This window comes from Capra hircus, chromosome 20, assembly GCF_001704415.2.
Source record: "Capra hircus breed San Clemente chromosome 20, ASM170441v1, whole genome shotgun sequence".
NCBI classification, from domain to species: Eukaryota; Metazoa; Chordata; class Mammalia; order Artiodactyla; family Bovidae; genus Capra; species Capra hircus.
Window position 1 is genome coordinate 36,052,929 of NC_030827.1, and position 15,645 is coordinate 36,068,573.

The 15,645-nt window shown below is 43.0% G+C and overlaps 1 protein-coding gene across 4 annotated transcripts in view; it reads right to left on the reverse strand.

The window, feature by feature from the left end:
- Positions 1 to 15,645, reverse strand: part of EGFLAM (EGF like, fibronectin type III and laminin G domains) — a 189,109-nt gene that overhangs the window by 113,971 nt on the left and 59,493 nt on the right. For 2 of the 4 annotated variants that reach the window (XM_005694776.3, XM_018065631.1), the window contains exons 2-4: positions 8,149 to 8,258; positions 6,648 to 6,731; positions 3,072 to 3,098 (exon numbers count right to left, since the gene is read on the reverse strand). In XM_005694776.3, the coding sequence (XP_005694833.1) occupies positions 3,072 to 3,098; positions 6,648 to 6,731; positions 8,149 to 8,258 (221 nt within the window). Of the gene's footprint in view, positions 1 to 3,071; positions 3,099 to 6,647; positions 6,732 to 6,890; positions 6,944 to 7,041; positions 7,563 to 8,148; positions 8,259 to 15,645 lie in introns of those variants that run through there. The other 2 variants (XM_018065632.1, XM_018065633.1) reach the window with 2 other exon arrangements.

The window sequence follows — 15,645 nt, forward strand, 5'->3', positions numbered from 1 at the left end:
ATTGGTATGACCTTTAGCCCAGGTATATTCTGAAAGGTGAATTGTTACCCTCCCAGAAATTATTTCCAGTCTTTTCTGGTCCTTTCCTGAGCTGACAGGCTGGTAGGTGAGCATAAGGGAGTGAGGTCAAGGGGACTGAGTAGCTGGGGTTATTAAAAAAGCAGCTGGATTCAGTGCCTTAATCATCTCTTCTTCCTCTTGCATCTCTCCTTCCAAATGGAATCCCTCAGAATAGTATGACTTGTGATAACCCTTGAATTCTTTAGCAAAATGCTGCATAATTCCACAAATCTTTCCATTGCTGTCCTTAAATGTCTCATGGCAACTACTTGAGCCTTGCGTCAAACTAGATAAGATGCTAAATATACCCTTTTCAAAGTAGAAAAACAAAGTGTTTTGTTGTCTTGTGGAAGTTTGAAAATGAGTCAAAATAATTCTCTCTCTTGGACCTCCTTCTCCACAGAACGGTGAAAAACAAAGAGAAAGAAATTGCTTTCCTGGAGTAGAAGCCTGAATGAATTCCAGTCTCCTCCGGCCCCTCCCATACTTTCCTTAGAGAGAGAGTGAAGATGGGCGCACTGCAAAATAGCTTTATTTTGTGTTTGTCTCATGCTCCTGTGTTGCTCATCTTTGCAACCCTGTGAACTATAGCCTGCCAGGCTTGTCTGTCCATGGAATTTTCCAGGCAAGAATACTGGAGTAGGTTGTCATTTCCTTCTCCAGGGAATCTTCCCAACCCAGGGATCAAACCCACGTCTCCTGCGCTGGCAGGCAGATTCTTTACCCTTGAGCCACCCTTTACCCTTGGGTTGGGGACTGCTAAACTTTCATCCTGCTTCATACTAGACCCAATGTACAAAAACAGCCTGGATAGCTATGTAAGAGGAGCCCCTGAAAAGACAGAACTATTCTCAACTGAATCCCTGTTTGCTGTGCAGTGAGGAAACTGTATTAAATGGTTCCGAACGTAAATCTCTGACCCTAAATCAGACCTCACCTTTAACCCCATTCATGCTGTACTTTTTTTCTACTGCTGGAAAACCAAGTCATTTGTTTTCAGAAATGAAGTTGGATGTTGCCTTGTGCACTAGTCTGGTCAGGTTGTCCCTACAGGAGGGCATCCAGTGAGCACAGCAGAGAGGCGGCATGAAGTGGGAGAGTGCTGGACTAGGGGCCCGGAGACCCAGGCTCTGCAGCCAAAGAGCTGTGTGGTTTCAGGGACTCCACTTAACTTCTCCAGGCCAGGGTTTCAACACGGAAATTCTACAATTATTTTAAAATAACCTTCACTAGTGGCTAGTGACCTTGGATTCAACATCACATTTGACTTCGCAAGTCAAATCTGTGCTTTGGTTTTCTTAATAGAAGTTGGGAATATTTAGCATCATTAGATGGGAGGCACAGGGAAATAGAAAAGGGTTATCTCCCAAACAGCCTTCTTTCAAAGGTCCCAAGGAAGGCAGGGCAGGCCAGAGTTGGGGGAAGAGTTGGAAGGATTTCCATTTCCTGAGTGGTCACAGAAAGAGTATCATTTGGGTTTTCCAAGAAGGGCAGCATTGGCTTTGGGGCTGAACAAACCTCCCTCATATGGATCTATCCTTATTGCAGGACAGTCAGTATCCCTGAGGCTTGATCGCTAGAATGCCCAGATGTTTCCATATGCCACAGGGAACAAAGAAAACCCTCAGGTGGAAACCCTCAGCCCCTTTGTTTCATAGTTAAGAGATGTTTACAGGGGCTCAGAGACTTTCCCACGGATACCCTTGTTCTAGTGACAGAGCTGGGACCAGATGCAAGCCCCATGATTCCTGTCTGCTTTATCCCTTAACCTTGGGTAAAACCCAAATAGCATCACTATTCTGGGTCAGCCAGACCAGTGAAATCCAGAGCAGGGTGATGGTTTATTCCCCCTTGGTTAGCAAGACAAAATTTACTGAAATACCCAAAGAAAACATAAGCACTTTCTATTTTATCTCCTCATTTAAAATTTGGTAGGATTTTAGAATGTGCACAATATATTAGTAGAGTAGCAGATATATAATTTACAAATACTTACATATATTGGTACTCTGGTATATGTTTAAATAATTTTTAACTGATGGTGTGTGCATGGGTACTAAGTTGCTTCAGTCGTGTCTATCTCTTTGCAACCCTCAGGACTGTAGACCACCAGCCTATTCTGTCCATGGGATTAAAAAGTGTGGATACCAAATGCTAACCAAATCAGAAGCTTTTACATAGGCAGAGTATCAGAGAAAATATCAGAATTCCACCTACTCCACCAGGTTATGGAGAAGGCAATAGCAACCCACTCCAGTACTCTTGCCTGGAGAATCCCATGGATGGAGGAGCCTGGTAGGCTGCAGTCCAGGGGGTCGATAAGAGTTGGACGTGACTGAGCGACTTCACTTTCATGCACTGGAGAAGGAAATGGCAACCCACTCCAGTGTTCTTGCCTGGAGAATCCCAGGAACGGGGGAGCCTGGTGAGTTGCCATCTATGGGGTTGCACAGAGTCGGACACGACTGAAGCGACTTAGCAGCAGCAGCAGCAGCAGCAGCAACCACCAGGTTATTTTGGTTAATTCTTCATTTGAATCAGACTAACCATTTGTCAACCCAATCCTCTGTCTGGCAATCAGTTCAGAAAGTCAATCAACCAGGTTTAGGTGCCCAGTCCGGTCTCATTGACAAGATCTAGAATTGTTAGAGAAAGTGAGGAAAGAAGAAAGGGGGGAGGGGGGAGGGGCGCACTTCCTGCAGGAGGGGGCTTGCTGACTAAATATTTTCTCTCCTTTTCAGTCTTTTTCACTTTGGGAACTGAACTTAAATTACTTCAAACTTTAAAAATATTGCTTTAACTTTACTCTTCCAGGTGAAATACAAGCCATTTCTTTCTAAATGATTAAAAATTCACCCATATGCCCAGCCTTTGCTGCTTCCACTAGAACCAAGCACTCTCTGTGGGCCTTAATCGATGAGGAAGATGCAGGAAAAATAGACATTTTGATGAAAAGAGACCGCCTGACTCCTGGGTTGGGGCAAGGGTTTAACTTTTTGAAGCATACTTACAAAAATCATCTGATGATCCAATCGTCCCTGGAGAGGAAGAAAAAAAAACAATATGAAAAGGAGAAGTAGTAAAGCTCACAGGAACTAAAATGAACCCGTAGAGTAGCTGAGCTTCCGCCATGTGCAGTCAAGGGCAGCAAACACACGCCTTGGCAATGTGGATTCTCTCCAACCCTCACTCAGTCCTTCTGCGCCAGGTGTGGTGCTGAGGGTTCTAGGACCATGACCTTGTTTAATGTCCACAACATCCTTACTCTGTAGGATGATGCGAGTACAGAGGGTCTCAAACTTTTTCTGTTCTCAGTATAAAATAATACTGGATTAGCAGCACCACCAATCCAGAAAAAAACTCCCTAACAGTTCCGTTTATTCAATAGCTATACCCCAAAGATTTGGTAGTGGAAGTTTACACAGATGTTGCTATTTCCCATGCAACATTCAAATATTCCACAAGGCCCCTGTGAGTTTGCTGCAGAGCCCTGAAGTACCATAGTACACAAGCTGGGAACCACAGACACACTACCCATGATACAGATCCTATTCAAATCCCTGTTCTGTTGATGAGGAAGCTGAGACCCAGTAAGGTCACCCAGATGGTTTGTTATCATACAGGAATCTGAATGCATGTCAGCCCACTCTGCTATACCAGACCTCTTCCCTCCCCCTTCCTGACTCATTGCCTTTATCGCTAATCATCGTTTCCTCTCTCCGCTCTGTGTATTCTGCAATCCCCCCTCCCCCACCCAAACACACAAGCACAAGAACGTGTATGCACACTTGAGTGTTCAGTCCCTTGGTTCAAATGATTTGAAGTCCCCTGTCTTCTTTGCCTTTTCCAGAAACTGCCCCTGCTTCAAATCTCAGCCCCAAATTTTACCTCTTGAACACCTGTTCCTACACTAATCTCAACCTCAGTCTGTCTGGTAAGTGGCATGTGAATGAAATCTGGCCTCACGTTGCTCTCTAATTGTTTTATCTAGTGTAAAGGTGTGTGAGCATGTGCTAAGTTACTTCAGTCTTCCTACTCTTTGTCACCCAATGGACTGTGGCCTGGCAGGCTCCTCTGTCCATGGGATTCTCCAGGCAAGAATACTGGAGTAGGATGCCATTTCATTCTCCGGGGATCTTCCCTACACAGGGATCGAATCCATGTCTCTTACATCTCTTGCATTGGCAGGCGGGTTCTTTACCACTAGCACCACCTGGGAGACCCAGCATAAATGTGATTTTCCCAAAAGCTGCCCAAGAACAGCAACCATATGTGATATTGTGCTGGGCAGAGTGGCAACTGTGAACATTTGTTGAAATCAGCAAGGTAATCAAATACTACAAGTTGGTAGCATATTCTAACACATAGGTATAGTTAATGGAAAGAATAAAGCCTTTGAGTGTGTGGATCACAACAAACTCTGGAAAGTTCTTAAAGAGATGGGAGTAATAGTCCAACCTTACCTGTCTCCTGAGAAACCTGTATGCAGGTCAAGAAGCAACAGACATGGAACAATTGACCGGTTCAAAACTGGGAAAGGAGTATGTCAAGGCTGTATATTGTCATCCTGTTTATTTAACTTATATGCAGAGTAAATCACGTAAAATGCCGGGCTAGATGAATCACAAGCTGGAAATCAAGATTCCCAGGAGAAGTATTAACAATCTCAGATATGCAGATGATACCACTCTAATTACAGAAAGCAAAGAGGAACTAAAGAGTCTCTTGATGAAAGTGAAAGAGGAGAGCTGGCTTGAAACTCAATATGAAAAAAATTAAGATCATGACATCTGGGGCCACCACTTCATGGCAAATAGATGGAGAAAAAATGCAAACAGTAGCAGATTTTATTTTCTTGGGCTCCAAAATCACTGGATGGTGACTGCAGCCACAAAATTAAAAGATGCTTGCTCCCTGGAAGGAAAGCTATGACAAACCTAGACAGCATATTAAAAAACGGAGACATCACTTTTCAGAGAGTTTTGTGTAGTCACAGCTACGGTTTTGTCCAGTAGTCATGTACAAATGTGAGAATTAATAAAGAAGGCCAAGTGCCAAAAAAATTATGCTTTTGAATTGTGGTACTGGAGAAGACTCCTGAGAGTCTCTTGGACTGCAAGGAGATCAAATCTGTCAATCTTAAAGGAAATCAACCCTGAATATTCATTGGAAGGACTGATGCTGAAGCTGAAATTCCAATACTTTGGCCACCTGATAGAAGACCCTGATGCTGGGAAAGACTGAAGGCCAAAGGAGTAGGTGGGGGCAGAAGATGAGATGGTTAGATAGCATCATAGACTCAATGGACATGACTTTGCACAAACTCTGGGAGACAGTAAAGGACAGGGAAGCCTGGTGTGCTGCAGTCCATGGGGTTGCAAAGAGTCAGACAGGACTGAGCGACTGAACAACAACGACAGGTGGGGCCACCCCAACTGCCCCCTCTTAGGACAGAATAAACCACAGAGGCTGGGGCTGAGGGCTTCTGAGGCAACTGAGGGGTACTTAAGCAAAAGTCTGAGAATAAAAGCAGCCTGCAAAATACAAGCCAGCTGAAGACATGCATCTCTTATTTTTCAGTCATGAGTGCTCTGGTAAAAACAGCCAGGGCAGGGCTCAGAATGCAGTCTGCCCTGGGTTTACAGTCAACTGTTACTTGCTAATGTATGATCTGAAGAATGTCACTTCACCTCTCTGAGTCTCAGCATCCTTGTCAGGTCACAGGATAGTTGTAAGGATTAAATGGCAAAAGCAATGTAAAGCATGAGGGAGCGTGGCTGGCAGGTGACAGATTCTCAGTAAGTGATGGTTACTCATCACGGATGACAAGTAGGTTTCTTGGTGCAGCGCCCAGCAGGCATTTACTAGACAGGAGTTACAGACACCACCTCCACCACCAGTGCTGTTAAAGCTGCAGTATTCTGGGCACTGATGCCAACTCCTTGCAGAGCAATTAAAAAGGCTCTAGTCTGTAGATTAATTGCAGTAGAACGGAGGAGACAGCAAGTGAAAGAAAAGAAAACAGAACATGCCTAAGGCAGAGGAATTCACCCCGAGAGACCTTGACAGGAAACAGAAGAAAAATAGATGAAGAGCCCACAGTTGGTTAGTGGAAGGACAGGATACCGGCTGCAGAAGGAAAACAAACAACTTGCGCCATTTGAATGTACATTTCCAATTACATCATTTTCTTCTGCATTATGTCTCCAGGCAGTTGAGAAGATACAAATGTGTCATATTTATTTATAAAGCTTTATTGAGATAAAAAAAAAACAGAATTGAATTTTATAGAGAAAAGAAGGGGGGGTAAAAAACAGCTGTAAGGTGGCTGCTTTCTCGCAGGATAAATGGGGTGGACTGAGTCCATGGAAACATTCCTCACATGGCTGCCTTTCTGAGGATAGAGATGTATATGATGGGGTTACGGCCAAGAAAGACATTCTAAATTCCAAAGGATTATACAAGCAGTTGTTATTATTATACATAACAGCGGCACACACACAGCAAATTAGAAATCCTTCTGAACATCAGTGAAATGTCACTCACAGGGTATGCTTTTGGGGGGCTGCCGGGATGGAGCTACTCACAGAGGTCGGGGTATTCAGGCTGGGCGGCACACCGTAGGACCGCTCCTGCAGGGATTTGTCTACGCCGACCTCAGAGTAAAAGACCTGGAAAAGAGGCAGACATCCAACATGAGAGCGGGGCTGGCACTTCTCCACCAGACCGAGGACCCAAGGTTGGAGTTGCACTCACAACCACAGTGGGTCTTGACATGAGCTGTCTCATTTCTCACACACTAGCCCTTTGTCAGCAAACATCAGACATACCCGGCTGGGGTCGCAAACTCCTAAGCCTGTAGAAGCCGGGAAGAAGACACAGTGTAAAGTGGGGTGGAGAGGGCCGACCCACCTCCCAGTATTTTTTCCTGAAACCACCATTCTCTCAGGCAGTCTTTCATTTTCCCACTTTTGCGTCTACCTGAATCCAGAAATACATTTCTCTGCTTTAAAATGACGACAGGATAAGGGCTTGATAAATGCCTTCTCTCCCTTGGTGAACGGGAGACAGGAGGGAATGGTGGGTCTGGGGTGTCGTGGGGAGTTTACAGCCCAGTGGACGGCTCAGCTCCAGCAGGCTTGTGGGCCTGGGGTGAGGATATATTCACAGAGATTTCAAGAATTCCAAGAATTTATCTGAAATCTCCTAACTTAAAAACGCTGACTCATTTTAAAAAAACACTTTTCAAAGAAAATATTTTTTTAAAGGCCAGTCGTTTACCTCTCAGAGGTAGAAATGCATTCTCTGTCCCCTTCTCCACTTTACCTGTCCACCCCATCACTTTCATTCAGGTTTTACATTATTCTGTCCTTACTGACGACAGTGACTCCCTATCATTTCCCATGTTTCTGCTTTGGTCACCAAATTTGACTGTGGGCAGTTGGAGAGCAAGAAGCATGTCTTCCACTGAGTTTATATTTTCCCAGCCCTGAACAGAGTCATTCGGTCGTTTTTGAGATTGCATCTAAGTACTGCATTTCAGACTCTTGTGTTGACCAGGATGGCTCCTCCATCCCTTATTCATTGGAAGGACTGATGCTGAAGCTGTAACTCCAATACTTTTGCCACCTGATGTGAAGAACCAACTCATTAGAAAAGACCCTGATGCTGGGAAAGATTGAAGGCAGGAGGAGAAGGGGATGACAGAGGATGAGATGGTTGGATGGCTGATGCCATCAAGTTTGACTCAACAGACTTGAGTTTGGGTAAACTCTGGGAGTTGGTGATAGACAGGAAAGCCTGGCATGCTGCAGTCCATGGGGTCACAAAGAGTCAAACATGACTGAGCGACCAAACTGACTGAACTGAACTGAACAGAGTCAGGACCCAATAGATCCAACTGACTTTCAGGACACTTACAAAGGCCCTTTAAAGGAAAACATCTCCGGTTTCATGGAGGGAGAGTGAGGCTCCCCTGACATGAGAGGGTTGATATCAGGAGGCCAGATAGAGAAGGAGCAATGATGGGAAGGAGGTGCTGTTCCCCCAACACACCCACTAGAGAAATCCCTGTGCCCAGGTACTCACAGTGTACCCCATGATGGGGCTTGGAGGGTGCCTAGGCATCTTCCATTGTATGCTGAAGGCTGAACAGTTCAGAGCATCCAGCATGATATCAAGAGGTGGTCCCACCTTGCCTGCTCCAAAAAAAAGAGATGGTTTTAGAAGCTTCATGCATTCCACCATGAATACACTTAACACAAGATGTAACAGTGTGTGCTTACAGATGGAGAGCATACTGAAAGATGATTCCAGAGGCCAGAAATGCAGACAGCTCTCTAGTAGGCCACTCCTGTGTCAGCTGTTGGCCCCTCCCCACAGGGCAATGGGAGGGAAATCAACTCAGCTATTGCCCACAGTCCCTTCTGTAACTGCTAATATCTCAAGGACCAGCAAAGGAAAATTCAGGATAGCATAGGCCATGGAGGGCTTCCCTGATAGCTCAGCCAGTAAAGAATCCGCCTACAATGCAGGTAGCCCCCGGTTAGATTCCTGGGTTGGGAAGATCCCCTGGAAGAGGAATAGGTTACCCACTTCAGAATTCATGGTCTTCCCTGGTGGCTCAGATGGTAAAGAATCTGCCTGCAGTGAGGGAGATCTGGGTTTGATCCCTGAGTTAGGACGATCTCCTAGAGAAGGGCATGGCAACCCACTCCAGTATCCTTGCCTGGAGAATCCTGATGGACAGAGGAGCCTGGTGGGTTACAGTCCATGGGACTGCAAAAAGTCGGACACAACTGAGTGACTAAGCACAGCACATGCAGGCCAAGGAGTGTGGAATGTTTTAAAGCAAGATAGTAATGGCGTTTGTTTTTTTTTAACTCAGTAACATATATGTTTTATGGATATGTTATATAGATACATCTGTTTATATAGTTCATATATTCTTAATGTTGAATACTTAATAAGTGTGGCTTAGTGTAGTCATAAAATGGTTTTAGGAAATTTCAAGTTTTTACTGAAAATTTTATTCTTATCATAAATAATTTTGTGGTTATAAATAACAAAATTTACATTTCTAAAAATAACATACGCAGATTTCAAAATTTAGAAAACACAAACAAAAAACTTTCATTGTTCAGAATTGAATCCTGCCAGCACTGTAATACAGTATTTATACCTTCTCTTGATTACATGGAATTTTTTGAAAGATATATAGGTATATATACATACAGACATATTTACATATTTTACTTATATAATGTATATATAAATTTAATGTTCTATTGTGTTCATTATATATAATATGCACATATACTCAATATATTCATGTTATTTCAAATAGTATATATAATACATATATATACATATAAAAACTGATAATATACATTTACCAAAAAAAATTTTTTATTTCTGTATCAAGTGGACATTAGCTCTTCCACTTAATACATGTGCCATAATTTACAATTTATCTCATCTTACTATTGTTGTGCTTAATTTCTTTATGCTATTTTGCTATTTTAAATAATGCTCCATGAGGGCAGAAACTAGGTATGGCTCGACAAACACTCCTTGAGTGAATGAATGTTCTTCAGTTTGATTTTACACCTACTAATATGTCCTGATGATCTTCCTTTTTAATGACTGTCTATAATTCTCTAACATACCAGTTGGGATATTCTCTGCTGCTGCTGCTGCTGCTGCTGCTGCTGCTGCTAAATCACTTCAGTCGTGTCTGACTCTGTGTGACCACATAGACAGCAGCCCACCAGGCTCCCCCGCCCCTGGGATTGTCCGGGCAAGAACACTGGAGTGGGTTGCCATTTCCTTCTCCAATGCATGAAAGTGAAAAGTGAAAGTGGAGTCGCTCAGTCGTGTCCAACTCTCAGCGACCCCATGGACTACAGCCCACCAGGCTCCTCCATCCATGGGATTTACTCTCCACACACAGATATCTAATGTGTCTATCTATTGGGTTACTGCCAGGCCTTCCATCAGCATTGTTTTCAATAACAGAAGCGCAGGCCTTTCTGGGGGACCAGGTTACAGAGGTCCAGCGCTAGCAATCAGCAAGAACTGCCATAGACACCTCCCACTGCCACCACTGCTGCCCCTCAGGGATTTGGCCTTCAACTCTTCTCTGGCTCTGGCTTGGATGAAGATTTAAAGTCCCATCTGATTGGCCAAAGTAATGTCATGTAACGAACAAGTCATGTGACCAAAGGATCGGAAAAGAACTATCAGGTTTTTTCTGGTTCCAAAGTGGAAAAGGACAGGATGAAAGGAGTCTTGGAAATCATTCTTCCATCAAGCCTACCTACTGCATAGGAGTCTCTCTAAAGGAGGACAGGACCTTAGGAAAAGAGGAGTGGTGGGTGGTGAGATAGCCAAATCCTCTGGTACTCAGAGCATGCACATATATTAACTGTTACTCCACTGACAGACATTTTGGCCATTTCCAAAATTTCACTGCTGAAAATTATGCAAAGAAGAACACCAGTGTGTGTGTGCGTGCCTTTTCATGCAAATGTCCAAGCATTTCCAAGATGGATAGCTATTAAAAATTATGAGTAAATGCATCTTAATTTTTAACAGCTACTGACCTGTTGCTCTCCAAAAAGGATTAAATAAATGAATCTTGAAGTACATTCAATGTTTCCATTTGGGTAAATAGAGTAGAATTTTGGTGTCTAAGACATAATTTTTCAGCCTCTACTCTACTGACATTTCAGGCTGTGTATTCTTCGTGCAGACTCTCCTGTTTTAGAATGTTGAGATGCATCCTTGGTCTCTATCCACTTGATGCTAGTAGCACCCACCGATCATAGTTGTGAAAACCAAAAATATCTCCAGACATTGCCAAATGTCCCATGGTGGGCAAAAATGACTCCAGCTAAAACCTGCTGATCCAACAGAATGAATATTTTAAAGACGTTTATGTTAGTTGCGCAGTCATGTTTGCCTCTTTGTGACCCTGTGGACTACAGCTCACCAGGCTCCTCTGTCCATGGAACTCCCCAGGCAAGAATACTGGAGTAAGTAGCTATTCCCTTCTCCAGGGACTCTTCCCAACCCAGGGATCAAACCTGGGTCTACCTGTATTGCAGGCAGATTCTAATGTAGCCAAATTTACAATCTAGAAAATTAAGGAATTTTAGAAGCTTATGGAGATGTATGAGAATATAAGAAACACATATAAACACATAAGAACCCAATAAAAGAAACACATCTTCACCAGATCTGAGTATTACTTTAAAATCTTTGTTACACTGATAAGAAAAAAAAAAGAAGAGTATTTTAATACCCTCTTTGGCTATTTTTCCTCCAGCCTTTATGTGTTTCATACGGTTTTTAATCAAGTTAGTTTTCTTATTATTCAATGATTGAAAAGAGCTCTTAATATGTTAAAGATCTGAATCATTTATCTATATTTTTTCCTATGTAGTTTTAAATTTAGGCCAGGCTGTACTATTATCTATTACTGGCCAGTTTTATTGCTGAGTTGAGGTCTATGCTAATGAAATCTCAAAAGAAGCCAAGAATGGGAGGAAAAGATAGTAGAAATGATTTACAGAACCCTCACAGACCACAGAATAACCAGTAAGCACAATCTCATCCTCAGTTCAGTTCAGTTCAGTCACTCAGTCGTGTCAGACTCTTTGTGACCCCATGGACTGCAGCACATCAGGCTTCCTTGTCCATCACCAACTTCCAGGGCTTGCTCAAACTCCTGTTCATTGAGTCCGTGACGCCACCCAACCATCTCATCCTCTGTCGTCCCCATCTTCAATCTTTCCCAGCATCAGGGTCTTTTCCAAGGAGTCAGTTCTTTGCATCAGGTGGCCAAAGTACTGGAGTTTCATCTTCAGCTTCAGTCCTTCCAATGAATATTCAGAACTGATTTCTTTTAGGATTGACTGGTTTTATCTCCTTGCAGTTCAAGGGACTCTCAAAAGTCTTCTCCAACACCACAGTTCAAAAGCATCAATTCTTTGGCACTCAGCTTTCTTTACAGTCCAACTCTCACATCCATACATGACTACTGGAAAAACCATAGCCTTAACTAGACGGACATTTATTGGCAAAGTAATGTCTCTGCTTTTTAGTACACTGTCTAGGTTGGTCATAGCTTTTCTTCCAAGGAGCAAGCGTCTTTTAATTTCATGGCTGCAGTCACTATCTGCAGTGACTTTGGAGCCCCCAAAATAAAGTCTCTCACTGTTTCCATAGATTTCCCATCTATCTGCCATGAAGTGATGGGACCAGATGCCATGATCTTAGTTTTCTGAATGTTGAGTTTTAAGTCAACTTTTTCACTCTTTTCTTTCACTTTCATCAAGAGGCTCTTTAGTTCTTCTTCACTTAGATCCTAGGAATAGCACTGCTGTCTTTAATGGAGAAAAATTACAATCAATTTTTCAATGGGCTACTTGAATCAATGAGTGGGAAGCAGTCCTTGTATCCTCTGTGTATCTGCCATGGTTCAGGACAGAAAACTCTCTAGGTATTTTAAGCAGAAAGGTGGTTACAAAATTGGTAGAAAGACTAGGGGAGTGGAATTCAAGAGTCTCTATTAGCTCTATTTTACAAATATGTGAATAAATGAATGAGAAAGTGAGAGAGAGATACTAGTTAGAGAGATGATAGCTAGCTAATTCACTATAGTCGTGATTCAGAACCAAGAAGCTTCTGCCTTCACGCTTGATCCTGCCATTCTTGTCACTACAATTGCCTGCAGAAACACACAAAAGTGGTGGGGAACCTTGGAAAGGTTTCTGTGTTTTGTTGGCCTTTCCTGGCAGGAGAAACAGCAGCCAGAAAGTGGCCTTCCTCCCACTCCTGCCTTCCATTAAGTCTCAAGAGTGCATCTAACTGTACCGGATATAATTTACATGTAGAATACTGCCTGCAAGGCAGTTTGGGAAATGTTTTTATTCCTCCAGCTTTCCATTACAATAATGATGCCTAAAAGGAGGGTAAAATTGTTGAACCAGCCAGTCCACAGGATCTATGACATACTGGTACCTTAAGAAGCCTGAATTCCAATATACTATCCCTTTTACTTTCATATTCTCTAGGAAAGTGCTCAAATCAAGCCCTGCTGGGACACAGACAGGTATGATTCCTATTTTATTGGTATAGCCTTCCATTTATTTAATCTTCCACATACCTAACGAGTATGTACTGAGTTCCCATATATATCAGGCATTGGCTTAGTCAGTGAGGCTACATTAATGGTAAAGAGAGACAGAAGACCATAAACAAGTTAGCAGAACATCACAGTCTGGTGTGAGGAGCATAAAGGGAAGGATGGAGCACTTTGGTGGTCCATAGTAAGGAGACATCTGACTCCACCTGGCAGACTAGTAAAAATGAGACAAAGTGAGGATGGAGAAGCATCCCAAGCAGAGTGAGCAGTATACACTTTCTTCAAAGAGTCAGGGGAAGAACCACATAATATTAAATATATCCGCTGGTGCTCGGTGGCTAAGTCATATCTGACTCTTTGCAACCCCATGGACTGTAGCCCGCCAGGCTCCTCTGTCCATGGGATTTTCCAGGCAAGAATACTGGAGTGGGTTGCCATCTCCTTCTCCAGGGGATCCTCCTTGCCCAGGAATTGAACCCGCATCTCCACATCTCCTGAACTGCAGGCAGATTCTTTACCAGTGGGCCACCATGGACACCCAGTATAACCTTACGGGCCATAACTGAGTGGATGTGGGTAGTGAATGAGAAGGATGAAAGCTCCAGGAGTTCTGCCTCGGGAGGCACAGGGGAGAGGTGTGGGCCATCCACTGTCTAGGAGCACAGGGTAGCTTTGACTGCTACTGATGTAGGAGGTGTGCTCATCAGCAGCTGGTGAGTAAGAGGTGGCCAGGTCAGACGTTTGGGGCAAATACCAAAGCTATCCTAGACGAGTCCAGTGGTTAAAGATGGGAAATCACACTAGGGAAAAGAATTGAAAATCAGATTTTTTTTAAGATAACCCTTCCTAAGTTTAAAAGAAGTAAAGAAATCAAAAGAAAAGTGATGGATTCCACTTCAGAAAACTTCATTATGCTTTTCAAACTTCACAAAAGAAAAAATTCAAAACAACAGATCAAAGGGTGAACAATTGAAGCACAATGACAGGCCAAGGGATATCTTTATTATAAAACTCATACCTATTGAGAAAAAAACATATCCAGGCCCTAATAAATAAAATATGAAGAGAGAACTCACCAGAGAGGAAATATAGCTGGTAAATACACATGGCAAAAGATTCCAGTTTGCTAGTTATCAAATAAATACAACTTCTTAAAATTGAGATTTCATTTTCACCTATTAAATTAGCCAAAATGTTTAAGTGACAGTAACTAATGCTGACAAGACTACATAAATGTGCTGGTCTCAAAACGTTACTGATGGCAGAGTAAATCAGCCCAGGCATTTTGAAAGGCAATTTGGCAAAATGCGGTACTATCCATAAGTATTTTTTTTTCCTGTGGACTCTCAGACATGGAATTACAGTCGGCCATGAGGAAAGAATATTAAGAGAAGGCTGCTCCCATGAAGATGTTCTTCAGAGAATCATCTGTGATGTAGAAAAATCATAAACAGCCTAAATATCTAGAAATAGGGTAAAAGTCAGCTTCTCTTCTTCCCTACAGTTCAGTTCAGTTCAGTTCAGTTCAGTCGCTTAGTCACGTCTGACTCTTTGCAACCCCACGAACTGCAGCATGCCAGGCCTCCCTGTCCATCTCCAACTCCCAGAGTTCACTCAAGCTCACGTCCATCAAGTCGGTGATGCCATCCAGCCATCTCATCCTCTGTCATTCCCTTCTCCTCCTGCCCTCAATTGTGCATCAGGCTTTATTTTGGGGGCTCCAAAATCACTGCAGATGGTGATTGCAGCCATGAAATTAAAAGACATTTACTCCTTGGAAGGAAAGTTATGACCAACCTAGATAGCATATTCAAAAGCAGAGACATTACTTTGCCAACAAAGGTCCATCTAGTCAAGGCTATGGTTTTTCCAGCGATCATGTATGGATGCGAGAGTTGGACTATGAAGAAAGCTTAGCGCCAAAGAATTGATGCTTTTGAACTGTGGTGTTGGAGACTCTTGAGAGTCCGTTGGACTGCAAGGAGATCCAACCAGTCCATTCCAAAGGAGATCAGTCCTGGGTGTTCTTTGGAAAGAATGATGCTAAAGCTGAAACTCCAGTTCTTCCCTTCATTCCTGCCCTAAAAACCCTGATTCTTTAGTTTCTAAATTCACTGCTATCTGTCCATGTGCATTTTGGTTTCCATATTTCATCACTTCTATCTTCTGTCTGTTTCTTTTTTCTCCTGCAGGTTAATGCCTTTGTCCCCATTTACAAGTATTTCGGTGGGGTTTTGGAGGAACCAGTAGTAAATATGCTTTTTCAACCCACTATGTTTCACCAGAAATCAACTGATCTTTGTAACAGTATGGGACAGAGAAAGAAGACATTATTCCCACTCTACCGATGAAGAAACTGAGATCGAGAGTCTGCTGATATAAGATCTCATCAGTGGGGCAGGAGACAGAGACAGTAAGTAACAAAGAAGAGAGGA